Source organism: Hyaena hyaena, unplaced genomic scaffold (assembly GCF_003009895.1).
Source record: "Hyaena hyaena isolate Hyena2069 unplaced genomic scaffold, ASM300989v1 scaffold_480, whole genome shotgun sequence".
Classification (NCBI taxonomy): Eukaryota; Metazoa; Chordata; class Mammalia; order Carnivora; family Hyaenidae; genus Hyaena; species Hyaena hyaena.
Window position 1 is genome coordinate 725,542 of NW_024081108.1, and position 27,740 is coordinate 753,281.

General features: G+C 42.9%; 2 protein-coding genes across 7 annotated transcripts in view; one reads left to right on the top strand and one right to left on the bottom strand.

Annotated features, from left to right (window-relative positions):
- Nucleotides 1-3,897, top strand: part of RAP1GDS1 (Rap1 GTPase-GDP dissociation stimulator 1) — a 179,687-nt gene extending 175,790 nt beyond the window's left edge. For all 5 annotated transcript variants that reach the window (XM_039254241.1, XM_039254240.1, XM_039254242.1 and 2 more), the window contains one exon: nucleotides 2,009-3,897. In XM_039254241.1, the coding sequence (XP_039110172.1) occupies nucleotides 2,009-2,136 (128 nt within the window). In that variant the 3' untranslated portion in view covers nucleotides 2,137-3,897. The remainder of the gene's footprint in view (nucleotides 1-2,008) is intronic.
- Nucleotides 3,898-22,819: 18,922 nt separating this feature from the next.
- The window catches only part of TSPAN5 (tetraspanin 5), a 171,312-nt gene continuing 166,391 nt past the window's right edge, over nucleotides 22,820-27,740 (bottom strand). For both annotated transcript variants that reach the window (XM_039254248.1, XM_039254249.1), the window contains 2 exons: nucleotides 27,546-27,662; nucleotides 22,820-25,054 (listed from right to left, as the gene is read on the bottom strand). In XM_039254248.1, coding sequence (XP_039110179.1) covers nucleotides 24,989-25,054; nucleotides 27,546-27,662 — 183 coding nt within the window. In that variant the 3' untranslated portion in view covers nucleotides 22,820-24,988. The remainder of the gene's footprint in view (nucleotides 25,055-27,545; nucleotides 27,663-27,740) is intronic.

The window sequence follows — 27,740 nt, forward strand, 5'->3', positions numbered from 1 at the left end:
CCAGCTTTTGGCACCCACCATTCTGTCTTCTGTCTCTATGAATTTTATTACTCTAGGTACCTTATATAAGTGGAATCCTACAATATTCTTTTTTGCCTGGCTTGTTTCACTTAGCATAATGTCTCCAAGGCTCATCCATGTTGTAGCCTGTGTCAGAATTTCATTCCTTCTTAAGACTGAATAATTTTCTATTGTAAATACATATATTACATTTTGTTTATTCATTTATCCATCAATGGACATTCAGGTTATTTGCAGCTTTGGGCTATTGTAAATAATGCCATAATGAAAATACTGGTGCACAAATATTTTTTCAGTTCCAGCTTTTAGTTATTTTGGGTATAAAGTGGAATTGCTAAATCATACAGTAATGCTATGTTTAATTTTTTGAGAAACCACCATCCACAGTGGTTATATCATTGCATTCCTATAAGCAATGCACATGGGTTTCAGTTTCTCTACATTCTATCATTTGTTATTATGTTTTTTCCATTATAGCCATCCTAATAAGCCTGAGGTGGTATCCTGTTGAGCTTTTTATTTGCATTTCTCTGTCCATTAGTGACATGGGGATCTTTTCATGTGTTCATTACCCATTTGTTTATCTTCTTTGGGACATGTCTATTCAAGCCCTTTGTCCATTTTTTAATAGGGTAATTTTGTTGTTGAGTTGAAAGGATTGTTTGTACGTTTGAGATATTAATCCTTTATTGGATATGTCATTTGCAAATATTTTCTTTCATTCTGTGGGCTGCCTTTTCACTCTATTGGTAGTATACTTTGTTACACAGAATATCCTAATTTTGATGAAGTCCAGTGTGTTTTTTGTTTTGTTGCTTGTATTTTTTGATGTATATCCAAGATCATCCTTGCTAAGTCCAGTGTCATGAAGTTTTCCCTTTCTGTTTTAAGTCTTACAGTTGTAGTTCTGAAATTTAACTTTTGTGTATAAGGGCTTGTGGCTGTCCAATTTTACCAGCACCATTTGTGGAAAAAACTGCCCTTTCTTCATTGAATGGTCTTGATAGCTTTGTCAAAAATATTTTGACTACATATATGAGGGTTTATTTCTGGGCTCTCTGCTTTATTCTGTTGGGGTGTGTGTGTATGTGTGTATGTAATCTTTATATCAGCACCACACTGATTTGATTATTATGGCTTTATAATAGGTTTTAAGTTAGGAAGTGTGAGACCTCCAACTTTGTTCTTTTTCAAGATTTGTTTTAGATACTGAGAGTCCCTTGAAATTCCATTTGAATTTTAGGATGTGTTTTTCTATTTCTATTAAAAACATTATTTATAATAAGACCTCACAGTCTTATTAAAGTAAATATGTCATTTTGAGGAATGCTGAGTACATTAAACTTACTAGACCTCAGTTTTGTCATATAGCAGTCTCAAAGTCTGAAGAAGAGCCTTGTATTTTCCTGTAATTGAGGTTAAATAGAGCAAGAAAGACAGAAAGGAAGAGGAAGATCAGAAATCAAAAAGGGAAGCCTATTGTCACAGAAATTTGTTGAAAGATGTGAAGTACAACCTTTTCATTTGCCACAAAATTAATTTGAAACAGATCTAAGTTTTTTGTTTTTTTTTTTTTTTAAGTCATTGGACTTCATATTTGAACTGATGAGGGTCAAGGAGTGTATAACTGATACTTGAGATCATACAATGAGCTGTGTTTCATTATAACTCATTACCCTAGTCAAACTTAGACTGTAGAACTTGACATTTGATTCATCTACATATAAATATGGCAAGTAAAGTTTCTCTGATTTATTATAATACATCTCTAAAGAAGACATTTCTAGGCTACTGCTGTGTCCAACACTTGTCTTTAAAAATGTGTTAGCATTTCTAGGCTACTGCAGTTTTTTTCAAAATTGTTCCTAGTTTTATAACTTGGTATTATCCAAATAAACATTTTGGGTATATGTACTGGATAGACTGTATAGTAAGATTAGAAGAATTTAACAGGAGCATCTCTGTTATCTTGTTTTTTGTCTTCCAGAATCTCTACACAAGGAAGTACAGGATTTGGCCTTTCTAGATGTTGTATCCAAACTTCGCAGTCATGAGAACAAAAGTGTTGCCCAACAGGCCTCTCTCACAGAGCAGAGACTTACTGTGGAAAGCTGAGAACCGCCCTTCCCTGACACACGGCATCTTCCCACTTCCGATTTCCCCTTTGTCCTCCAATCCAGCTGCCTCTTCAGCTTCATTTTCTTCCATATCACTTGTGCATGCGTGTAATGTTCCCGTACCAATTGAAGAACTGCTGTAGGTACCTGCCCAATAAGCGATTTCTAAACCCGTAGTTAGTGTGAACATGAATTTGTCAAAAACAAGTCTCCACCCCATAACTGTTCTCTTGTATTCCTGTTGCTTGAGCTACATTAAGTAGAATGTGCATGTTGTAGTCCTATGATGATGTAAACTTGGTACTACATAATGACTTGCTCCTCACATTTGGTAAACTACATAATAATGTACTGGTAAATTAGAAACAAACAAGAGTGCAGCAGGATCTGTCTAGCTTATTAAAGATGGAATTGAATAGTAAACATAGCTCCATTTTTTGGTGCTTGGGAAGCACAGTGACCAAAAAACTGTATGGCTGCTTATTCATTAGTCTTACCTACTAATGTCAAACCCATGGTACCTAGAGTTAAATAAAATCCAATGCTCTCACTCTTTACCCTATGGTTTCTCCTTCTTCCTAACTATGTAGACTCTTGAAATTGCCACAAACTTGGCAAGACTTCCCTGAGGCTTTTAAATTTCATATTTAATTGGCTGTCATCAGTAGCCTACCATTGAAAACACCTGTGGTTTTCAGCATGAAACTAAGGGGTTAAAGAATCTATTTTACAACAAGTACTTTTTTTTTTTGCCTATATTTTAGAATCTGATATATGTAAAGTTTGACTTCAGCACTTCTTCCGCCAGTTAATCAGCATTGTCCAACACTTGTCTTTCAGAGTCACTTGACATTTGTTTTCAACTGAGGAAACTGAGTATAGTTCATCGGAGGGTGGTGTTTTGGGCTTTTGGGGTTTCATCGTTCAGCTTGAAAGCAAGACGTTTCCCCTGTTACAGTTCTTTTAAATAATCTAACTAGCAGGACATAGGAAAAACGATTAAGAAAATAGAACTAGCCGGACATAGAATAAAAGATTAAGGAAGAAGTTTGTCTATACTAAAGAAAGGAAGCAGGTTATAAAAGCCATAGTAGCCAGTCCAGTTCATTCTGCAGATGGCCTCATACCAGTAGCTGTTAGGGTTTCCCACCTCCGCTTGCCACAGAGAACTGCAGTAGATCTTAAAGCTCTCAGAAAAGGTGACAACACCAAGATTCAAGAGATGACAAGACCCTCTTGGCACAATATAGTGTACTCTTCACTGCCACTACCACCACCAAATGGGTTTTTAGAACTTTGAAACACAATATTTGTAAATTAATCAAAAGATCCTTGTGACATACCTGTCTTGTCCCCATGCACAAGTTTGACACTGGCTGCAAGGTGTGACGGGCTCCAGTACGGAAGGACTGCCGGACAGTAGAACGGGCTGCCCGGGGTGACGGCAGCTCTGTCCTCTCCATCAGGAGATGCTGCACATGTCTACGGGGGGATTGAAGTTGGACTTTTGACTCGGAAACAGCTATAATTCAAGAAAATTAAAACCTCAGTGGAGGTAAAGAAATTTTGTTGCCTTTGATGTCTAGGAAAGGGACGATTATTGTGAGTGCTTATGCTACACTTACTGTAAGAATGATCTTGTTTATTGTCTTCTTCTGGGCTGGATAGTGGACTATATTTTACTATAGGTTTTGAAAAACATCTGTAATGTTGAATAGGCTGTCCATATTAATAACGAAATAAATAGTATATCAAACTATTATGGCATCATTGGTTTGTTTGTATATTTTACTTCCATTTCCAGCTCCTAGAACAATAATTGCTCATTGTTGATGCTCAGTATTTATGAATTCCCACTTCCATAAACTTCCAGACTCCCTGAAAATTCTAAATAGACCGATAGAGAAATTGAGATTTAGATGTTTGTCTGACTTCCAAGAATTCCCTTTATAGGATCTATCCGTATTGAAAAGCATTATATAGAAAACCTCAGAACAGAGGCATCCAAAAATTACAGATTTGAGAGAAGCCATCATCTGGGCCAGCTACCAGCAATTCCCATCTCCAGCAAAACAAAGTGCATTTTTAATTACCAGTTTTTCTACAGTGAGATCAGAAGGCTGTGCCTTTATGATGACGGAGGTCCACCACACTGGGTGACATGCTGCTCTGCCATAGCAGGAGGTGAGAGTCTACAGACAGTACCATACCGTATATCCTGCTACTTCATCTTACTTCTAGAGGCCACATTTAAATGTTTGCTACTCACTAAGCGTGCATTCTGAGGGACAGAATGGGAGGAACCACCTGGCATAGCACTAATTATCACTGTGAGTCAGGATTAGAGCATAGCTGAAAAGCAAAAACGCCAGCAATCAGAAGGAAGAAGATGTCTGAGTGAAATGCATTAAAAATGTCTTCTCTCCCTCCAGGGAAGGAAGCCCATTAGCTCCTTGGGATCTTGCTAACTGCACCCCCACCCAAGACTGTAACCTCGTTGGCCCAAAGCAAAACTAAATACTGGTCCATAATCTAGCATTTTCAACTTGATAAAACATGGTTTGTGCATATTACCTGATAATCATGGAGATGTAGACATTTTTTAGTTGTAAAATGATTTTGACTAAGATGGAACAGAATGCAGCTCTTAAATGTAAGCATTAGTGTGAAGTGTGCTAAGAAACCCTGCGTGTGAAAATTTCAGAAGAAATGCTTTTTGGTATCATTAGAAAGCTTATTATCTAATTCTGCTAAATATAAGGGATGAAGATGTCTTATTAGGTATGTATTACCCCCTTTGTATTCAGCTGCTACTAGAATCAGTAAGCTTTAAAGTCATAACTCTAGGCAACCGTAATAGTTGAATTATACAAGTGTCTTTTAAAAAAAACATAATGACAGGATGAATCTTCATAGCTGTAACCAGGAAAATTGAGGGTTATTTTTTTTCCCAGATGTATTCTCTGAATTTATATAGATAATTATATGCTATGTAGTGTCACAGGCTGATGTTTTATAGGGGTGTCTGACAAATGTGAAAACTATTTTAAGTGTGATTACTGGAAAGAGTAAGGTCTTTAAACACTGTGTGATCTGAAGTCACATCCTGGTTCTGTTACATACTGGCTGTGTGACCATCAGAGAGTTACTTAAACCCCCTGGGCCTGTTTTCTTACCAATATGATGAGTTTAATAATCTCTCCTTCCCAGGGTTTTTGTAATAACTGAAACCTCTAGAGGTTGAAGGTAAGCTTCGATGGAACTGTAATATCTGTGATATGCTATGGCTTATCCCCTTTTCCCCCTGCAGGATCCCAGCTAAAGGAATTCAAAGAACAGCCAAATGGGAGACACTGTCTATTAACAGTTTGAGGAGCACTCAGTTATTCTCAATACAGAATACATACCCCTTGCTTCCCCTCCCCCCCAAAACTCTGCCACGTCTGCAGAGCAGGCCTTTGATGTAGGTCCCAAATACAGTAGTACTTCCTCTTCCCCTTCAGATTTCTCCATCTATAAAGGGGGAATAACAGTAGTTCAATAATCTTAGCTTTTATTATGATTATTAAGCCAATATAAGTGAAATTGCAGTACTATGAGTTCTCCTCAATATAGAAAGAAAACCATCCCTCTTCCCATTTTCAATGCTGCTCAGTTTAACAGTATGTATGTGTATATATACATTTTTTTAATGTTTTATTTATTTCTAGGAGAGAGAGAGAGAGAGAGAGAGACAGTGTGAGCAGAGGAGGGTCAGAGAGAGAGGGAGTCACAGACTGAAACAGGCTCCAGGCTCTGAGCTGGCAGTCAGCACAGAGCCCGACGCGGGGCTCAAACCCACGAACCGCGAGATCATGACCAAAGCGAAAGTCGGACGCTTAACCGACTAAGCCACCCAGGCGCCCCTACATATTTTTTATATACATGCCTGTTCATATGTCGTTTTCTTAAATATAAATGCTGTGTGTTTTATGTGAAGACTTTTGGTAGCTGTGCTTTGAATCCTGATGGAATCCATGTGTGATGACGTATTGATTATGCTTCTTGACTAGACAGGCAGGCAGTCCCTTTATGTTGTAGGTTTCCAAGGTTAGCTGTTTCTCATATGAATTATCAGCTACAGTATTTGAAGGAAAAAAGGGAGCATTGCATGGAATTTATGCTTCTTTTTAAATTTAACTAATTCCTTATTCTTTCCTTCTTAGTGGACTTTTAAAAATTCATTATTTTCTTATTCTCACTTTGTTTCTTCCTAGAAAACCAACAAACCAAAACTTTTTAGCTACAACCATGGACATTTTTTAAATTTTTCACAAATAGTTTATTGTCAACTTGGTTTCTATATAACACCCAATGCTCATCCCAACAAGTGCCCTCTTCTATGCACATCTCTCCCCTCCCACCCCCCACACCCATCAGTCCTCAGTTTTTGTCAGCATTCAAGAGTCTCTCATGGTTTGCCTCTCTCCCTTTCCCCCACCATTTCCGTCCTTCTTCTCCCCCTTGTTCCTCCGTCAAGTTCCTCCTAATCCTCCTATACGTGCAAACATATGATATTTGTCCTTCTCTGCCTGACTTATTTCGCTCAGCATAACACCCTCAAGGTCCATCCATGTTGCTACACATGGCCAGATTTCATTCTTTCTCATTGCCATGTAGTAGTCCATGGTATAGATAAACCACATCTTCCTGATCCATTTGTCCGTTGATGGACACTTAGGCTCTTTCCATGTTTTAGCTATTGTGGAGAGTGCTGCTATGAACATTGGGGTCCATGTGCCCCTATGCCTCAGCATTTCTGTATCCCTCAGGTAAATTCCTAGCAGTGCCATTGCTGGGTCATAGGGGAGTTCTGTTGTTAATTTTTTGAGGAACCTCCACACTGTTTTCCAGAGGGGCTGCACCAGTTTACATTCCCACCAACGGTGTAGGAGGGTGCCCGTTTCTCCACATCCTCGCCAGCATCTCGAGTTCTCTGATTTGCTCATTTTAGCCACTCTGACTGGCATGAGGTGGTATCTCAGTGTGGTTTTGATTTGTATTTCCCTGATGAGGAGGGATGCTGAGCATCGTTTCATGAGCCACGGACATTTTAATCTAACATTTCAAAAATGGACAGTACACACCTATTTATAATACTATATAGTTAGGAACTTAATATGGTGACAGTCATTTACATATTAGAACCAATTACAGTTAGACCAAACTTTAAGCTAGGCACATACTGACGCGTGTGGTTTTCCTGACATTTTTGTCTTTTCTTAGTCCCTGGCTTTCCCACTGCCTGATGTCACATTTATCCAAAGAGAGATATAGAGCCTCCCACTTACCAAGCAAGATGGAAGACCAGGGTGATGTATGAGCAGTGTCTTGTGCTCACAAGCAACTATAGTGGTTTCTCTGGTCCCCAGCATCAGTGCAGTTTTCAAGGAATCAAAAATAGAGGAAGCAAGGTGGCCAAGGCATGGAAATGGGGGCTCAAGGGAACATTGACTGGAATCAGAAAAACAAACTTGGCTTACACCTTCACTCCTGACCTGAGGGCACATTCTGGAAACCTGTCCATGGCTCAGAGATCTGTGGTCTTGCTGGTAGGGATGTGTGCAATTTTATTTTACTCTGTTTGCCAAATAGAGTTAAAACCAAATTCAGCAGTGTGTGGAACTTAATAGTTTTTAGTTGGTGTTGGCCACATATATAAAGAATTTTCTGTTTCAGGATTACGCTTTCAGAAATTTAGCTAAATTTATCTTCATCAGGGATGTGTAAAGCCTACTCTTGTCATATTTTGAAACGTATTTAAGGTTTCAGGGTTTTTTTTAAGGAAATAATTTTTTAAAGTTATTAGATTTCTGATAGGATTTAAAATGTTTAAATCCTTAACACGGACGTCCAGTATGAACTTTAAATATAACAATAGATCTTTAAAAAATATATGTAACCTATTTTCACATATAATTGAGAGATATTACTATTTAAGTAGTTACTTGTTATTTATTGACTCCCAGGAACCCTGAGGAATTTTGAAGGACAGAAACTCTGGCTGTCCCTTCAGATTACGGTCATAAATAAATTTCTCTGAATACTCACTTTGAATTTTATAACCATATCTACTTTAAAATAGACCTCCCTTCTAGCAAAATAGTGTTTCTGTTGGCTTTTAAGGGACTGCAGTATAAATGAAGCCAAGACCATAGGGAAGCTGGCTTCGTCCCTGTCCTCACAGAGGCCATGCACTCAGATGAAAAATGTCTTCACATTTCACAGGACTCTTCCAAGGTCAGCATCACCCCATCACCAGGACCAGAGCAAGCTAGCTGCTTTTGACCTTATCTTCTCTTGGGGATATTCTGCTCAGCTTCTTGGTTCTCAGTGCCATCCCCATGTCTAGCATAGGCACATCAGATGAATACCTATAATTTCCCAGAACTTAACAAAGGAGGGAAAGGTTGAATTATACCCTAAGATAATATAAAGGCATGTAGGTTGCAACCAAACACAAAAAGAAGATAAAGAGCTGACCTGATCAGGGTGAACAATGGGGAGGAAATATTAACCAGAGTAGCTTTGATTTCAGACCCGTTCTGAAGGAATCCACAATAGTTCCCAGTTTCACTTGGGGCCAACCATCAGTATGCGATTCTTCACCCCACCTTTCTTTTTTTAAGGTTCTAGAATGCAACCTACTCACCCACCATATCTTTCCTATAATAACCTCCTTTTCTTGCAGACAAGAAAAGCAAGGGAGGAGGTATGAATGACTCCTATTCCACTCTTTACCATACCACTCAACTCCTAGTGCCCAGAAAGTAGAGGAAGTGACACAGCGGAGTGACCACTGAGCTTTATAATATCACATATTAACAGCTGTTAAATCCTCTGCTTCCCCCGCTCCTACCTCTTGCCGTCTTGTTCCCCTACCAGGGTAACTGAGATGCAGTGCCTGACCCTGAGCCATGAAAGTGGGAGCAAGATGTGCGCTGACCTAAGAAAAGCATCTGAGGGTTACCCATATATGAGCATCTATAACCGGAATTGGCAGTCTCTTACTCCAGGAAATGCAGGCTTTGTTAAACCTGCGACTCCAGTCTGATGCGGTTTCAGAAAGGGGTTCTGGCATTCTCTGCCACAGCAACTGCCCTGTGCATGTGCATATGATGCAAAGTTGAAGTGTCCTGCCTCATGTAGCTACATCTTCTTCCCACTGAGACAATAAGCATTCGTCCACATTACTAAGAACTCTGTTTCATAAACCTCATTTTTATGGATGCGTAGGCTCTCATTATATGGATGTACCACAATTTACTTAACCATTATCCCCACATCTAGACACTTAAGACATATTCTGATTTTTGAAGAAGAAACCCCTAACGCTAAGCTGTGAGCACTTGGAGATTCTAGAGTAGTTCTTAACAATTATCTGACCTGTCAGTCCCTCTACTTTCTGCCTGTAATTCCTATTACAATCTTCTGCAGGGGTCCTTGTCAATTGCTCAGGAGAGCCTTTTCACACCATCCTGATTCTCACTGGTCTTTTCACTACCCCCTGGACACTGTTGGCTCCTGCCGAGCCCTCCCTGTTCTCCTAAGGGACTGACTGTTGGGGGGGGGGGGCAGGGAGAAGGGGCCACAAGAGCAGAGTGACAGCACCTCCCTCCTGGGCATCCAGGCATTAAGTTAGTCACACCCACTCACCATCGACTACTGGCCCCTTACCAAATGTATCAGAGAAGGCCAAAAGAGAGGAGGCACAGAACACACCTCCAAACAGCCATTAGAGCTGATGCTTAGCTAACTGGAGCCTAATTGCCTCTTAACACTGTCATCAACTGCTACCAGCACTTTTGCACCTCTTACCAAGCCAGTGAACCATACTCTGACTTGTTCCAAGCTGATAAACACTCTCCAGGCACCACTCACATGGAGAGGGAAGAGAGGGGTGGAGAGCCTCTTCCATAAGAATCTTCATTTAATGTTCCTTGGGATTCTATAACCTGCCTAACCCATTTCTTCCTATAGACCAGTCATGGCAAACTGGGGACCCTCATACATCTTTGCATCACAGGGTATTTTGGGAGAAAAAAAGGGTGGGGGCTGGGGTGGGAGTGGATAGCTGTAAATATTTAAAAGTGGATGATTTTGGGGGCACCTGGGTGGCTCAGTTGGTTGAATGCCCTACTTTGGCTCAGATCATGTTCTTGCCATATGTGGGTTTGAGCCCCACATTGGGCTCTGTGCTGACAGCTCAGAGGCTGGAGTCTGCTTCAGATTCTGTCTCCCCCTCTCTCTCTGCCCCTCCCCTGCTTGCTGTCTGTCTCTCTCTCTATCTCTCTCAAAAATAAACATCAAAAACTTTTTATATATAAAAATTATAAAAATTTGGATGATTTTGGATAAAACCTAGTCTGACTTTTTTTTTTTTTTCTAGGAGAGAGAGAGAGAGCTGAGCAGGGGAGGGTCAGAGAGAGAGGGAGACACAGACTGAAACAGGCTCCAGGCTCTGAGCTGGCGGTCAGCACAGAGCCCGACGTGGGCCTCGAACCCACGAACCGTGAGATCATGGCCTAAGCGAAAGTCGGACGCTTAACCGACTAAGCCACCCAGGCGCCCCTAGTCTGACCTTTTTTAATGGGGAAATCTTGTAACCAGGGAATCTCTATTCCAGGAGGACAGCATGTGGCTGTGGTCCGCCTTTGAATAGGGCATGCTTCTCCGGCCTGTTAAGAGTCCCCACCCGGCACCCCCGTCTCCTGCTCCCCGTAACTCCACAGTTCCTAGAAGTCCATGTGTCTGTGACTGTGTGGAGCCCTTATGCACAAGCTGTCTAATTCTGGAACAGGAGTAAGCGGAGTAGGTTTAGGGCAAAACAGCAGCACTATGGGAAAAGCCATGTCTAATGGAGGTCCGAATATTTGACCCAAGGGCATTTTTATAACCTTTGCAAACCGCGTTGTTTTTATCCCCTCAAAGACTTGAAATTCTGAGGGCCAATGACAGCTGCAGTCTGACTGACCAATGTTACATGTATGGAAATGCAGAAAGTTACAAGCCATGCTTCAGCCTGCACCCACTCCATCCTGCTAACAGGAGGGGGCTGCTGCTGACCTTCCTGTCCCCTCACAGGGCTGGCAGCACACTGTGGTGACCACAGAAATTGAAAAAGTCCCTTTTTTTTTTTTTTCCATTTATTTCTGAGAGAGGGAGAGACAGTGAGAGACAGCGTGAGCAGGGGAGGGTCAGAGAGAGAGGGAGACACAGAATCTGAAACAGGCTCCAGGCTCTGAGCTGGCAGTCAGCACAGAGCCTGACATGGGGCTCCAACCCACGAACCGCGAGATCATGACCTGAGCCAAAGTTGGACACTTAACCGACTGAGCCACCGAGGCACCCCAAAAAAGTCCCTTCTTATCTGGGTCAGAAATGGATCCCTTCTCCTGTGGCCAAACCATCCTCATGAATTGGGGGCTTTTATACAAAAGGAAGACCCTGCTAATCCAAAAAGAGAAACACCTTGCTCCTAAATATTTCATTCACATCATATACCAAAGGGAAGTATGTTCCCCATATACCCCAAAGTGGGTAAGCCCCAAGGGCCAGGTAATTCTCTGTGATTCAAACCACCAAGCATCACACAGACCATGAGCTGAAATATGCCAATAGCATAGGAATAGTTATCAAAACTTGTTTTTACTGGAGGAGACTAACCCAGGACCAAAAATATGCCAGAGATCCCCAAAGCTCTGCCATATTGACAGATGGTTATAGTATCAAGAAGAGACACAAACAAACAAAATCTCTTCAGCTTCTGATAAAATGCGGCAGAAAGTGGAAAAGAAGAAGAAAAAAAAGCAGTCACCACGTGGGACACAGACATGGCGCAAATTTCTCAGCTCAAGCTTCACTTTGTCCTTTTCTTCCTTTTCCCTGCCTCAAATATTGATATGGTTCCATGAGTCTACCAGCCCTCTTACCACCATGACGTACAAACACGGGATCAAAGGACTATACACCAAGGACAGGGGGACAGAAAGGTGAAAAGAGCCTTGACCTTCAGGAGCAGCCCTGTGCCGAGGACTCTCAGTAATACATGAGACACACACCTGCTGTTCAAACCCCTAGAGCAAGGTCTTCTGTTAGTTGGAGAATGAAATTTTGATCAGCAATGCTAATCATTAAAGCATCAAAACCTCTGAGGACAGGTTGTTCTGCTCTTAAGCCACAGACACAGAACTCATTAAAACAAAGGACAAAGGATTAAAGCAATTGGGGTTACTGGCTTTAACTGTTAAAGTTCAGAAAAACCCCAGAAAGCCTCACTTGCTGAGGTAGCAGCTTTCCTCACTACACAGAGTTTTATTGAGCTCTTACTGTGTACATCAGGCACCATGTTGGAACAGAACGAGAAGACAGGTATGATCCATTGGGGAAGAAGATGAGAAACATTAACCTATTACATTAAGCAAACAAGTAAGAGTGTTAACGGCATAAACAGAGCTACGAGAGTCTTTAGAGAGAGGACTCTGAGCATCCTGTGGCGGAGAATACGTAGGAAAGAAGGGTGGAGGCAAGAGATAAGGTGGGAAAATGAGAAGACCAGATGGGGACAGTGGGGATTAGACATTTTAACTTTTTATTTTGTCATAGAAAACCAAAAGTTTTTAAACAGAAGATTGGAATATTTGTTTTATGTTTTGTTCTAGAACCAGAACTATTGCTAATAGGACACATACACACACACCAGCAGGAAGATTAATAGGTAATTGCTCTTCAGTTCCTAATATTGAAAGATAATTCTCCACGAGCATCTTCTGTTTCTATGCTTCTTTGAAGAGATAGGTTTTTGGCTCAAACTATCCCTACAAGGATGTTGATATAACAAACAGCCTTGTAAGACAGAGATAATGCCTCCTTTGAGGGTAAAGTTTGGCCAAGATTGCTTGCAGGCACCATTTTAAGATTGGGGCTCTCCTAAGTGTTCCTCAGTTTAAGCACAAACCTACTGTGTGTGCAGTCACCACTTGAGTCACTGTCCCCTGCGGGACTAGGGGGCACGAGAAACAACAATAAAGTCGTGTCTCTGACCCAGGAGTCTCATACCTCCTCTCTGCATTGGTGAAACAGAGGCAGGTTGACCTGTTGGCTCACACGAAAGGTAAAGCCTCAGGGTCATCACAGTTCTTCATGCTTAAACTGGGACCAGATGGACAGAAAGGGTGGAGTTTGAAAGCAAAGTTGAATCTGAAGTGTCTGACTGGGTGGCAGTGCAGAAGACAGTGGTGATGCTAATGAAGAGGAGGAACAAAGGAGAAGCAGGTTCCTGTAAGAGAACAGTGAGCTGGCTTTGATGCACTGGGTTGGAGGTGCTTAGGGCATCTTGAGATATCCAGAGGCAGGTCCTTATTCTAGCCAAGCCTTGACTATAGGAGATGTTCCATAGAACAATAAGCCCCTTGCCCTGCAGTGTGCCATTTGGCACTTTCTAAATGCACATATTGTTGTGCTGCATCAGGGTCCCAGGAGACATCAAAAACATCATATTTAAAAAAAAAAAAAAAAGACGTGACTTACCCAAAACTTAGGGAATTAAATCTCTGGAGCTGGAGCCTGGGCATCTGAATTTTTAAAGCTCTGTAAGTCATTCTTATCTGCAGCTAGAGTGGAAAAGCATTGGCCTATTAGAAACAAGGACAAACTCTCCTTCATGACCTCAATACTTGACCTGGCCAACAAAAGGGTCGTCATCCTATTTGAACAAGCAAGTGGCCATTTACTGCATCGATAATCCAGGATCATTATTCAACCTTCAACCTTTTTGGAGGCCACTAAGTTCTGACCCAGGGACCAATGATCACTTTCCAAGTAAATGAGTGGACTTCTTGAGCTGCTCCACTCCAGATGTGGTCTAAGGTAGACATCTCCCAGTACAGTCAGAGATCTCTCTACCACCCTAAACTCCCTGGAATGGTTATTCTTGACACATCCTCTGGAGAAATGACCTGAATACCCTCATCCTTGCTCAATCTTACTACTGATCACAACTCCAGATACGCGCATCATCCACAGCATCCTGTCCCCTATCACCTTTATGGAAAGCCCAAAGGTCAGGAGTCTCTTGCTGATCATATGGAGCCTTGAGCTCCTAGAGAAGGCAAAGGGAGTGAATGTACCCCTAAGCACATAGTCTTTCTCCTCAGCTTTCCATATGTCCATGTGTGCCTTACAGCCTTTCTGTATGAGGACCCATGACTTCCTCTTGTCTGGGAGAGGGTGATTTCTTTTCTCACCACTGGGTACCTAAAAGACAGCCAACTAGTCCAGCACAAATACTCTTACTGTTTGAACCTAAACTCATGAGATTCATGAGGATCTCAATTTCGTTTGGCAATCCCACTAGTTTTTCTCAGCTTATCATTGATTCCCCCCTTCTGGCAACATACTATTTCAAAAAAATAGTTGTTTCCAAAGTCCTTCAAGCCTGGGAAAAACGCAGAATTCATTAGCAAAATAATTTCTCCCAAGGTCTGACCCTTACCCACATTTGCCTTCCCTGTTCGATGCTTAAATAGGATTGGAGGGTGGGAGGAGAAGAGGTGCCTGGGAGGGTCAGACACAGGCCGGAGCTCATCCAGAGTTGTTTGGCAGTTGTCAGGGTCGGTTCAACTTTGAAAAAGATATCTTACAGGGAAGTAGAGATCTATTTTACAGAATAAAAGTCCAGCCTGCAGGTGAACGTATACTCTCCATTCTTATCCTCTACTGACATGCTCAAAAAAGCAGCCTCATGAATATTTGGGTGCTTGAGATGCAGCAGTTAACAATACAGACCAATTCCATGGAAAAAAGGGCAATGTTCAAGAGAGTTCATGTGTTAGGAGATCTTCAAAAGAGAGTGTTGTGGAGCATGTCTTGGTGGAGTAGAGAAAGGGCCCCCAAGTTCTGACAGGACTCCCTGAGAAAGCCTTTTTTTTTTTTTTTTTTTTTTTTGGTGAGTCTGGGGCATGCATGGGGTTTGGGGAAGAAGAGCAGTTTGGCCCCTTTCATCCCATGCTGTGGGCACCACTATGTCCATCTTACAGGGGAGGGCACCGAAATGGGAGAGAAAGTAGTGGATCTAAGGTCCCAACTGTGGACCGAGCTCGAAGAATCACATACAGTTTGTGCTTCTGACTTTACCACAAATGAGTTTCCTTTTTTCTAAAAGCAACGCCAAGAGTTTTCACTGACAGTATTAAAAATAAGACAATAAGCCCAAAATGGAGACACCAAACCAAGACTTAATTACAGTTCTGGCCTCTCCCGGAAATGGAATCTTAAACCAGTCACCCAGGAACCACCTAATCACGCTAGTGAGTTGGTTATTTCCCTGACAGACCCCTGCCACCCCCTAAAGGAAACTGACCTTGCCACAACCAATCGCTTTTTGCTAGCATAACTTCCTTGTTCCAGCTTTCTGCCCATAGAAGTCTTTCATTTTGTACAGCAATTCCGAGCTCCTTTCTATCTGCTAATAGATGCTGCCCGATTCATGAATCATTGAATGTTAGTAAGGTCTTTAAAATTTACTCAGTTGACTTTTTTTTTTTAATGCAATATCCTTCGGGCTGAGCGAGGGACAAGCCTTCTATTCACAGAGACTGAGTCATTCGGGCATATGTTTCAATGTCCAGTTTCACTCCAGCTCTTTCCATGACAGGGCCCATAAAGGAATGGACATCTCATAAAGGCTCTCCTTGCACCCCAGTGGAATGACTGACTCCTTGTGTTTGCTTTAACACTGCCCGGTCTTCCTCTCTCGCCCTAAAATTGAGTAGAACACTTGATACTCATGAGGCTCAGAAGATGCATGTTGAGAGCCAGCATTAGCAATTGTTCAAGGAAGTGGAGTAATGAAAGCATTAGTAAAAATTAAATTAGGACTTGAAGCCAGAGTCTTGAGATGAGCTTCCCTAAAAGGCATGACGTACCCTCGAGAGCCATTTTCTTATTCATGTTCTCACCCTGAGCAGATGGTGAGAGAGGACAGCACCGCCCTGCACTCCGGACATCTCAGTGGCAAATGCCTCTATCACAACAGATTTGGGGGGTGGAGTAATTGGCTTTCTAATATTTTATTAGGTTAACATAAGAGCGAATCTGGAACAGATAAAAGACAATTTTCCTCTTTGATTCTGGGTACAAATCTTCACAAAATTAACCATTTTCATTTTAAAATTTAAATGTGAATGATAAGGTATCGACTTTGCACAGCTTTAAATAAGGCTTAACTGTAGGTGCCACAAATTAGATGTGCTTAATCCTTTGACATAGTTCTTCCACTATTAGGAGTCTACCAATGTGCAAAGTATAAGAAATGTACAAGAAAGTTTTCTACAACTTTATTTACTTGGGAAGAGCCTAACTTTCCAGTATGATGGCTGTTTAGTTAAATTATGGCTTATCTACACCTGCAATTCTCCAACGTTTTTGGCTGTAGGATCCTTTTACACTTAAAAATGGTTGAGGCTCCAAAGAACTTTTGTTTATGTGGGTTATTTCTATGAATGTTTACTATATTAAAAATTAAAACGGAGAAATGTTTAAGGCACAGAAATACCCAAGTATATCTTCCGTTAGTTGTCAGCATGAGGACATCACTACAGCATTCAGTCTCTGAAAATCTCCCCTGTGCGCTCAGAAAGGATAATAAAGAGGAAATGTCTAAGTATTATTATGAAATAGTGTCAACACTGTGGACTCTTTGAGAAGGCTTGGGGAGCCTCAAAAATTGCCTGAATTTTTGCCTTTATTTTGCCTTTTTTTGAAAACCCCTAATCTATACAATAGGGTACTGTGTGACCATAAAAATGTTTATTGTATAAAATATTCAGTGATAGTGAAAAGTGTTCTATTTTGCAGAAAGCAGGCTACAAAAGAGTATAACTGGTATTAGAAAATTTAAAACAAAAAAGTCATGGAATGACACACGCTAATTCGAGGGTCTATACCAATACAGACCTTTTGATGGTAAATACATATATACAAATATAAATACATAAAAATATAAAAATGAAAACATACATTTCTTCTTCTGTTTTCCTGTGCTTCCTACATTGAGATTCTTCTTTTGTAGTTAGAATAAGATACATTTAACAAATACACACATATTGCCCATTTATTGTCACCCTGCGTTTTCCTTCCCAGACCTGAAAACTGCAACTTAGTAACTTTAGGAAAGATGTCATCTAGAAATGTCAAAGATAAGGTATGAATTTTGCACTGCTGTAAATAAGGCCTACCTGTACATTGCCTTTGCCTTTCAAAGTGTGGTTTGTAGATGACAGCAGCGTGACCTGGGGCCTGCTAGGACCATGGACTTCACTGCTACTCAAGACCTGCTAAATCAGACCCAGATGATTCATGTAAGATCAAAATTTGAGAAACCCTGGTAATGCAGTAGGAATTATCTGGGAGCTTAAAAATGGGGAGTGGAGGGGCACCTGAGTGGCTCAGTTGATCATCCAACTTCCGCCTCAGGTCATGATCTTGCAGTTTGCAAGTTCGAACCCCACAGCTGGGCTTGCTGGTGTCAGTGCAGAGCCCGCTTTGGATCCTCTGTTCCCCCTTCTCTCTGTACCTCCCCTACTTGTGTGCTTGCTTTCTCTCTCTCAAAATAAACAAACATTAAAGAAAAAAAGAAGGGGGGGAGGGAGGGGGCACCTGGTGGCTCAGTTAAGTGTCTGACTCTTGATTTCAGCTCAGGTCATGATCTCATGGTCCATGAGATTGAGTTCCGTGTTGGGCTCTGCCCTGAGAGTGCAGGGCCAACTTGGGATTCTCTCTCTCCCTCTCTCTCTGCCTTCCCTCCACTTGTGTTTCCCCCCGCCCCCCGTCTCTCTCTCAAAATTAAACTTTTTGTTTTTGTTTTTTAATGGGGAGTGGAGTGGGGAAGGTCTGCATGGTGGTGTTTTGGTTTGATATTCCCAGGGGATTCTAATGTGCATCTATTGCTGAGAACAACTGCTCTCAGGCAAGGGCCTGGCTTCGATCTGAAAAAGAACAAGACTGTCACCCCCAACCGCCACCTGCTTCCATGCAATGTCCCCACTGCAAAATGTTGGTGCTCACCCTGCCAGCTCCCTGGTCACAGAAATTTCATAGGGACAGTGGAGCTGGATGGAGCAAACAGTTGGACTCCAGAACAAGGAGAGAAAATGAGGTATTTGCTGCTGCCCTACAGAGCTCTAAGGCCATTTGATCTGTAGATCTGTAAAGTTACAGTGACTTCATGCAAAGGCATGAGTGTCATGCTGGTATTTCATTTGCTTTCCACAGAATACTTTGATAGGCAATTCTGGCAAATTTTTGAAATGATTTTTTAAGTATTCTCATCAAAAGCCAGGGTTTTTTGGACCTGCAGACACTGTCCAGCTTTACCACAAATCCTACTTTGCATCAGACACCTCTTCATTCCAGAAGGAGGTAGCTACCGATCACCTCAAGTTACCCATCATTCAGCACATTTCTGAGGTCCTGGCCTGTGCTGGGGATTGGGCCTCAGTTCCAGGACTCCATGCGCTTGACGTTCTCACTGCTTATCCACACCTTCCCCCCACCCCTGGGGCCTCCCCACCTCCCCACCAGCACTCACCTTCTTACTCTTGCCCTGGGATGGCTTCCTCTGCTCTCCCTGGGGGCCTAGGTCAAGCCTGTCTTCCTCCTTGAGGCCTTCTTTTATGGTCCTGTGTTCTTCCCCTCTGGGCTAGCACTACCTTGGAAGATACCAGTTTAACTCAGGATGAAGTCTAAATTTTCCACGTGCATGGGGTTATTCTCTCCTTTGGTTTCTATTTCCTCAAAAACATACGCAGAGAGCTTACGGCACAGTGCCTGGAACACAGTAAACTTTCAGTAAATGCGACCTGTTACTTCAAGGGACAGACAACCTATTACCCACAGTACCAGCTTGTAGGAGGCTGTGGGTGGGCCAGTGGGCTGATTCAGTCACAAAGTAACAAGATTTCAAGAAAGCACACATCATGGAAATATAGCTATTTTATTTATAAGGCTTTAATCACCCCCAACAAGTTACATTTAAGATCATTTACTTAAACACAGACTGCAGGACCACTATTTTTAACAATAAAACATTCCTGGGGCACCTGGGTGGCTCAGATGGTTAAGCGTCTGACTTCAGCTCAGGCCATGTTCTCACGCTGGTGAGATGGAGCCCTACATCGGGCTCTCTGCTGACCGTGAAGAGCCTGCTTAGGATCCTCTGTCTCCCTTTCTTTCTGCCCCTCCTCCACTTATGCTCTCGCCCTCTCTCAAAAATAAATAAACAAAACTTTAAAAAGAAAAATAAAGTATTCCCTATGTTTAAGACGTCCCACAAAACATGCTGAGGGTATCTTTAAGAGCATAAGGAAGATAGAGCACGCTCCATGCCGTGTTTAGGTGCGTCCATTTAAGCAATACGGAAGGAGCTCTGCCCAGGGAACATACATACCAATTGTTTCACTGGTGAAAAGCAGCATATGGACCTCAGTATTGTCCTCCTACTTCTACCCTGAAAACCAGCACAAGGTGATCGAACTTGGTATCCTTTTTCGAGGGCTGTAGCAGCAAAGTATGCAAAGTCGGTGGCTTAAGCCACAGAAATTGTCTCATGGTTCTGGAGTGTAAAAGCCCAAAATTAAGGTGTTGGCAGGCTTGGCTCCTTCTGGAGGCTGAGGGAGAATCTGTTCCATGCCGCTCTCCTAGCTTCCGGTGGCCTAGCGGCAATCGCCGGCTGTGTTCACATGGGTTCACATGGGTTCACATGGGTTCTCCCCGTGTAGCCACATCCGAATTTCCCCAGAAGACCCATCCTACTCTAGGATGACCTCATCTTAACTAAGTACATCCACTCTATTTCCAGATAAGGTCACATTCTGCTGTACTGGGGTTAGGGCTTCAACATATGACTTTTTGGAAGACAATTCAACTCACAACAAACTCCTCAATAAAACAGTTTTAACTGCCTGGCAAATGAGCAGTTTTAAGCCTCCATCGCCTCTTCTATGAACTGTGTCTGAGTCTTGGCAAGAAGGCAGGGCCCAGCTGGGGTGCCCTATAAAGTCCCAGCAGCAAGATCAGGATGTAGATGGTGAAGAGAGCTCAACACCCTTCTCTCTCACTTTCCAAAACAAGCGATGTCATTTTCAGAAGTGCATAAAGGGAATGAAGGAACTTACCAACCCAGAGCACACAAAATACAGCCATAAAACGCTCAAGTAGCTCCAAAGCACGAGTATCTCTGAACAGTGATTTCATTCCTGCAGAAACTACTGCAACTCCAGCCAGTAGTTGTTTTACATGGTCACCACTAGGGGGCAGGCCATTAACACATTCCTGTCAAACCATTCGCTCTGCAAAAGTTAATAAATGAAGATAAGTTCCAGATTTCCAAGACCAGCGCCCTAAACCCTGAGCTAAGGAGCCTATAAGCTCCAGATTTAAAAGGTGGCTTTGGAGTCGGCTTTCTCCCACATACACTGCAAGTACACATTCAATGAAAAGCAACAACATGGGAAGCACGATCTTGTTTGCATGCTCTGTCCTTTTTGGAGTATATTTGCACAGTGAGACACTCTTAAATTAGCCTGCCTTCTTCAGGTACTCTCCAATCAGGAGCTCCTGGAAATAAAGGAGTCAACTGTACTGGCCAGTGCAGGTCCCAGGGGGTTTGGTTCGGGTTAACGGATCGTGGACTCATTCAGGCATCCTGTCGTTGGGGGCCAAGCGTAGAACTACTCAGCCTGAACAACCCAAAGGAAGCTGTATTTAATTCCTCAAATTACAGAAGTCCTAAAGACTAGCACTTCTATAATTTTATCAACTCTACCTTTGTCACAAACTCTTCCAAAGAAGAAGGGAAAGGGAGTCCGAACATGGCTTTGGTCCTTGTTCAGAGTTTGGCTTCTCTTCTAGGCCCCCTACCCCTACCCAGAGACATCTGATTGATCTGTCGTCATATATAGATTTTATCATGTCACCAGAAGGCCAAAATTAGTGTATTTCCAGGCAAACGCTGTGTTTTCCTTCTCAAAGGAAAGAGAGGGCAGCACCTCGAAGCAGTCCCATGATCGCACTGGAGCGTGCTGGCCACGAACCCTCATTGGCCAGTGTTCACGGAGAGGTTGCCAGTTCTTCCTCGGAGCTCTCAACAGGGTTTCCCTAGAGAAGGAGGGCTTCACTGAACAAATGACAAAGAGAGCTGCGGAGGGCCAGCCGGGGCACCGGGCTCCGGCTCCTCATTGTTCAGCCCCTCGGCTTCCCAGGGCTCCTATCCAAACGAGCCGGAAACCACGACGCTCAGAGAGACTCCGCAGAACTGCAGAATGACCCCACTCCTGCCCACACAGACGCAGGGCACGAGTGAGGAAACATTCTGCACAATAAGGCCAAATGACACTTTTGAGAATGTCCTGGAGAAGAGGAGGACCGGGACCAGCAGCAGGGGAAGGCTGACAGAGACATCAAGGTTTACTCCGTGGGAGAAGGAAGGAGGAAGAAAAGATAGAGGGACTTCCCTTTAAAGTGCCTGGTGATGCAATATTCTTTTATTCCTGTGTTCATCTTTAAAAACCATATTAGATATTTTTAAATCACGGAAGCAATAATGTTTGTCATAAGCAGTCAAGCTTTAAACATAAAGAGAAATTTAAGAACCATCTTCCAAAGGTCTACCTTCGAAATAGGAAGAAACTTCCTGTAAGTCCAGAGCCCTGTCGTCAAAGCGTCCTTTTACATCTAAGCTGTAATTTTCTTTGCTGGCTCCATGTCTGCGGTGAGCAAGGAGGGCCGATCACATCACAGAGGTGCACGATCCCCACCAGCAGAGCTAAGAAAACTCAGTAGGGACTGTTGATCTCCAATTGCCACGGACAGCTTTCTTTAAAGTCAAAATAACATTTTGGTTTCAAATACCCAGGGAAACGAGGTAAAATGTTTCCCAAACAAGTCTGGGGACCTCCTTGGGTCTATGAATACTATATGAAACGTCACATTTTGTTTTCATTTGATCTTTGAAAAATGTCTAATAGTTTTAAAGACAAGTCTTTCTACAGTGGTAATTCACAATACAAGGACATTTACGATGGCATTTCTCAAACGGGTTTTTAAGAGACTTGCTCTCAGGGACTACTAGAAATTATTTTCTTAGAAAAAAGTCGTGAATATTACCAAGATAATGAGTCCTGAATCTCATTGTGCATTAAATCTTTAACGGGAGCTTCTTAAAAACATTAGGCTCCCCCTTACCCACTCCAAAATTGCCAGGGGCGAGGCCTGATGATCTGTATTCTACGTGGTTCCCAGGTGATTGTGACCTGTGGACAATGACCTCAAGGACACACATTTCCTACATACCCACCTCTCTATTTGCATCCAGTAGCACAAAGGCGCTTCTCCTTCCCCAACCCCCAAACGCTCCTTTCAGGCTTAGAGACCTGACCAGAGCAGTACTTTGCCTCAAAGACACCCAGCATCACCAGGGAACCTGTCAGAAATGCACCTCCTAAGTCAGGAGTTCTGGGCGTGGGGCAAACTCCGTAGTCCGGTGCAGCAGGCCCTCTGGTCGATTCTGATGCGCGCTAAAGCGCGAGAACCATTGGATTTGAGGATTTTGCAATTCCAACACAAGTAATGAAGAAAGACAGAACTCCACGTAAGGTAGAACCAGTTTATTAATGACAGCCTTAATTACAACCACTCTCAAGTGTAAAAAATAAAGGGTGATTAATTAAAATTTAGAACACACTTGGACTTGCCGTTTGGCCTTTCACTGGATGTGCCGAAGGGAGGGGATCCTGCCTGATTCTGAGTCAACTGGTCAGATGGAGTTCACTGGAGAATGAGGTAATAAAAAAGACAAGAGTGCCAATTGCAGGGCCCAAGTCTTCTCCGTGCTGGAATGACATTACAGAATGACAACTGTGTGGGGGCAGAGATGACACAAAATCATCTCACAGCCAGAATATGGAATGAACATCTCTAACTATACGGAGACACAAAAACACACATGCAGCCGTACACACACCCACACTCTGGAGACGGTTTTCAAAGAATTTCTGTCCTTTCTCTGAGCAGATTGACACGTTCATCAGCCACAGCGATGCAACAGGGGGCTAAAATAGAAAACCTTACTAAATTTCCACAGAGCGTGCTAGCTGCCCAGTTTTGTGCTGGCAAGAGTGTCACCACCGTAAAAGGGACCTGTGGGTTTCCCGCCGTTCCACAGGCTAATGTCTGCTCCCCAGGAGACTGACATCCTGGTGGGTACCAGATGGATTAAAATCTGGGGGCAGGACTCAGGCCTCCCTGCCTTCGTGGGGGGCAAGGGGGAGCGGCAGCACCTGGAAGTGGCTTCCCACCTTGGGTCATAGAACACTTGCCCCATCGCTGCCCCTCCCTCCTAAGTATTTGTGCTTTGTTACCATCCTGACGGTTGTCTGCACCAGGAGAACAGAAGGAGCTCCGGCCGTGCCTTTTTCTTCCTTTTCTTTTCTTTTTTCTTTTTGATAAAAGCAAAGTAAAACCAGAAGGGGGTAAAAAAAAAAAAAAAAAAAAAAAAAAGAGCATTATAAGTTATTTGAACGTGAGTCAACACTGTTTAGGAACTAGGTTCGATTCCATTCAAAGAGAAAGCTGGGGGCTGCGGACGGGCCCCCGGAGATCGATGGGGTGAAGGGGCGATCGAGTCCGTGGAAGCACTTGCCGTCCCTTCGCAGCCAGGGAGGACACGCCACGCCTCTCCAGGCTATGAACCTAGGAAGTCAACGCTGACCAAATAACGTTGGTCAACGTTCCTGGAGACAAGGCAGGAAAAGGAGCTGGTGGAGTCAGGTTCACAGATCATGCAGGGAGATTATACCAAAAAATTAATAGTCGAGCTGAATAAGAAAACACTTTAAGAGAAACTGTATCCTAGCTCTCACTTTCGGGAGACAAAAACAAAAACACACAAAAAAAGCAAAGCAAAACAAAACCCAGAAGATTCAGGGGTTTCCAAAGAATCCAACCACTAATCTGGTGGGCTGGGCTGAGGGATGTTAACTAATAACCTCGTCATTAACCTCATCTTCTCCTTGAAGGTCACTGACAAATAAAGCTCAGGCCTACTTAGAACAACGATCTGTCCTGCTAAGATTCAGCATCATGACGCGTTCCACCGCCCTCACTCCACGCACGTGGGAAACACAGCTTCCCTTCCGAGGGACACTCCAGGAGACACCACGCATGCCCACCCGCACCACTTGCTGAATGCAGTCACAGAATCCGAACCCCAAAGACAAGGTGTTTTCTTCTTGGGATGACGGTTGTTAACAGTTCTTTGAAATGTACAGCGAAGGGTGCCCCCAAACACCACAGCCCTCCCACGTAAGGGGATGAGTTTGAGGAAAGATGCACTTCTTCAGGCCACGGAACAGAAAAAAGTCCCTTCGGGGTGTGACGAAGAACAAAACTGCCTCTCCCGGCCCTCCAGTTATCGAAGTGGTGAACGAGACTGCGAGTTCCACAAATTCAAGTACATCCGGGTCCCTCGCCCGCCCTCTTCTTCTTTTTTTGGTAAGTATCCAACCATCCATGACTTCTTGGCTACAGGAGAGATTCACGGCTCAACGACTCTCATACTGGTTATCTGTTTAATTCTGTCAGTGAGCAGCATTTCCCAGCTGCACCCCCCAAACCGAGTTCGTGGCAGCTCCATCAGGTGGGATGGCCAGGGCGCCTCTGTGGTCAGGGTCCGTGCAGCGTGGGCCGGGGTGGGCACGCTGGAGGGGCAGGAAGGCTGGGTCTGCCCAGTGTCTTGCAGCAGCGCTGCCGGGGCCCTACCAGCTAGCCCTGACAGCTTCAATATCACTAACCAAATTCTGGGCCAGGCAGATCCCAAAGATCTGAGAAAGCAAGGAAAAGAGAGTCAAACAGTGAAACTCAACACTTCATTAGGCTCTTCCTCGGCCAATGTACTCCCTTTTCCTTTTCTTTGATTTTTAGAATTGACACATACTACAAAATGTGTCCTAATTGTAAAACATATGTGTTTTTTGGTATATTCACAAGGGTGTGCAGCTATCACCACTAATTCCAGAACACTCCATTACCTTGAAAAGAAACTCTGTACCTATTAGCAGGCATTCCCATTCTCCCATTGCTGGCAACCACTCATCTACTTTCTATCTTTATGATTTGCCGATTCAGATCATTTCATATAAATGGAATCATATATGTGATCTGTCGGGTTACTATGTTTTCACACAGCAAAACGTTTTCGAGGTTCATCATACAATGGCCCGTACCCAGAATTCAATCCAATCCTTTTGATGGCTTGACTATTCTATTTGATGCATAAACCACATTTTGTTTATCCATCATCAGCTGATGGACATGTCCAATGATTGCACTTTTTGGTTATTATGAATAGTGCTGCTATGACTGTCCCTGTACAACTTTCTAGTAAGCAGGTTTTCAGTTCTTTTGGGAATAGAGTTGCTGGGTCACATGGGACCTCTAACTTTCTGAGCAACCGCCAAATTGTTTTCTACAGTGACTCTATTGTTTTCATTCCCTTTAGCAATGCGTTTCAGTTCCCATTTCTCCACATCCCTGCCAAGACTCGTTATTGTCTTTCTTCTAAATCATATCCATCCTAGCATGTGTGAAGTGCCAGGTCATTGTGGTTTTGATTTAAATTTCGCAAATATCTAATGATGAGCATCTTTTCATGTGCTTATTGGTTATTTGTACTCTCTTTGGAGATATATCTAATTCAAATTCTTTGCCCATCTTTAGATTGGGCTGGTCTTTTTACTGTTGAGTTGTTCTTTATACTCTAGACTTCAGACCCCTATCGGACATGATGATTTGCAAGTATTTTCTCTCATGTTGTAGTTTTTTCTCATCATTTTTAGCACTGAAGTTTTAGATTTTGATGAAGTCCAATTTACCTACTCTCTGTGGCTGCTTAGGCTTTCCGTGTCACATATAAGAAAACACTGCCTAATCCAAGGTCACAAAGATTTACACCTACACAGTTTTCTAGGAGTTTTATAGCTTTAGCTCTTAAGTTTAGGCCTTTGAGCTATTTTGAGTTCATTTTTATATACAGTGTGAGGCAGGGGCCCACATTCACTCTTTCACCTGTAGATATCCAGCTGATTCAGCACCATTGTTGAAAAGACTATTCTTTCCCCATTGACTGGTCATGATTCCCTTGTCAAAAACCAACTGACCACAGGGGCGATTGGGTGGCTCAGTCAGTTAAGCATCAGACTTTGGCTCAGGTCATGATCTCATGGTTCGTGAGTGTGAGCCCCGTGTCAGGCTCTGTGCTGACTACTCAGAACCTGGAGCCTGCTTTGGATTCTGTCTCCCCCGCCCCTGCTCCCCCCGCCCCCCGCCCCTCCTCTGCTCACACACACACACTCTCTCTCTCTCAAAAATAAACATTAAAAACATTTTTTTAAAAAATCCACTGACCACAGATGTAGGGCTTATTTCTGATCTTCAATTCTCTTCCACTGATCTGTAGGTCCAATCTTATATACTATTTTGATTACTGTAGCTTTGTAGTAAGTTTGTAATTGGAAATGTGTGAATTCTCCAACTTTGTTCTTTTTCAAGTTTGTTTTGCTATTCTGGGTCCCATGCATTTCCACGTGAATTTTAGGGTCAGCTTATCCATGGGGGTGGGGGGGCGGGCGGGGAAGGCAGTTGTAATTTTGATAGGGATTGCATTGAACCTGTATATCAATTTGAGGAGTACTGCCCCTTCACAGTATTAAGTCTTCCAATCTATGAATATGGAATGGCTTTCCATTTATTTAGGTCTTCTTTAATTTCTTTCAACCACTGTGCCCCATTTGTGACCCTCTACAAAAAGTCCTACATCTCCACAAGATAAAAACCTCAGCTCTTGGGGCTGCTTAGGAGGAAAAGTGGGTGTCTTCCTTCCCTCACTAGCATTTTGACAAGGTGGTCCAGAGAGAGAATAGAACACTGGATGTCTGTGAAACTCTACAAAGTCTTAATCTTGCGACTCAGATCTACTTCTGACCATTCCTACCTGCCCCAACTGTCACAATGCAGTATTATTTTGCCCCCGGAAACACTGGAATGCCAGCAGGCAACTGCTAACCCAATCAATTTCTCCAGCTTGGAAAGGAAAAAAAAAAAAAAAAAAAAAGATTTCCTCAAATATTTCAGGATAGTAGCATCTAAAATGGGCTGTAAATAAAATATAAACCCTAGAGTTTAGGTCTGTTTCCCAGACCTCCAATGTGTCTTAAAAACTGTGACATTAAGGTGATTAAGCAGAGCTCCTGTCCTGGGAAGGGCTCTCTCAAGACATCATTTCCCTGTGACATCCGTAAAGGAGCCTGGGCTTACCTGTAGCAATGCAATGCCTATGAAAATACCAGCCACGATGGTTAAATTGTCCTGCAACCACTTCTCAAACTGGGGGACACAGCCTTTCGTGTAGATTACAATCTGCTGGTCGACTTCCTTCACAAGGGAAGAGGAGAGCACAGCGTCACCATGCAAGTTCAAAATCTCCTCCGAAACACCCTTTGTGCTAAGTGA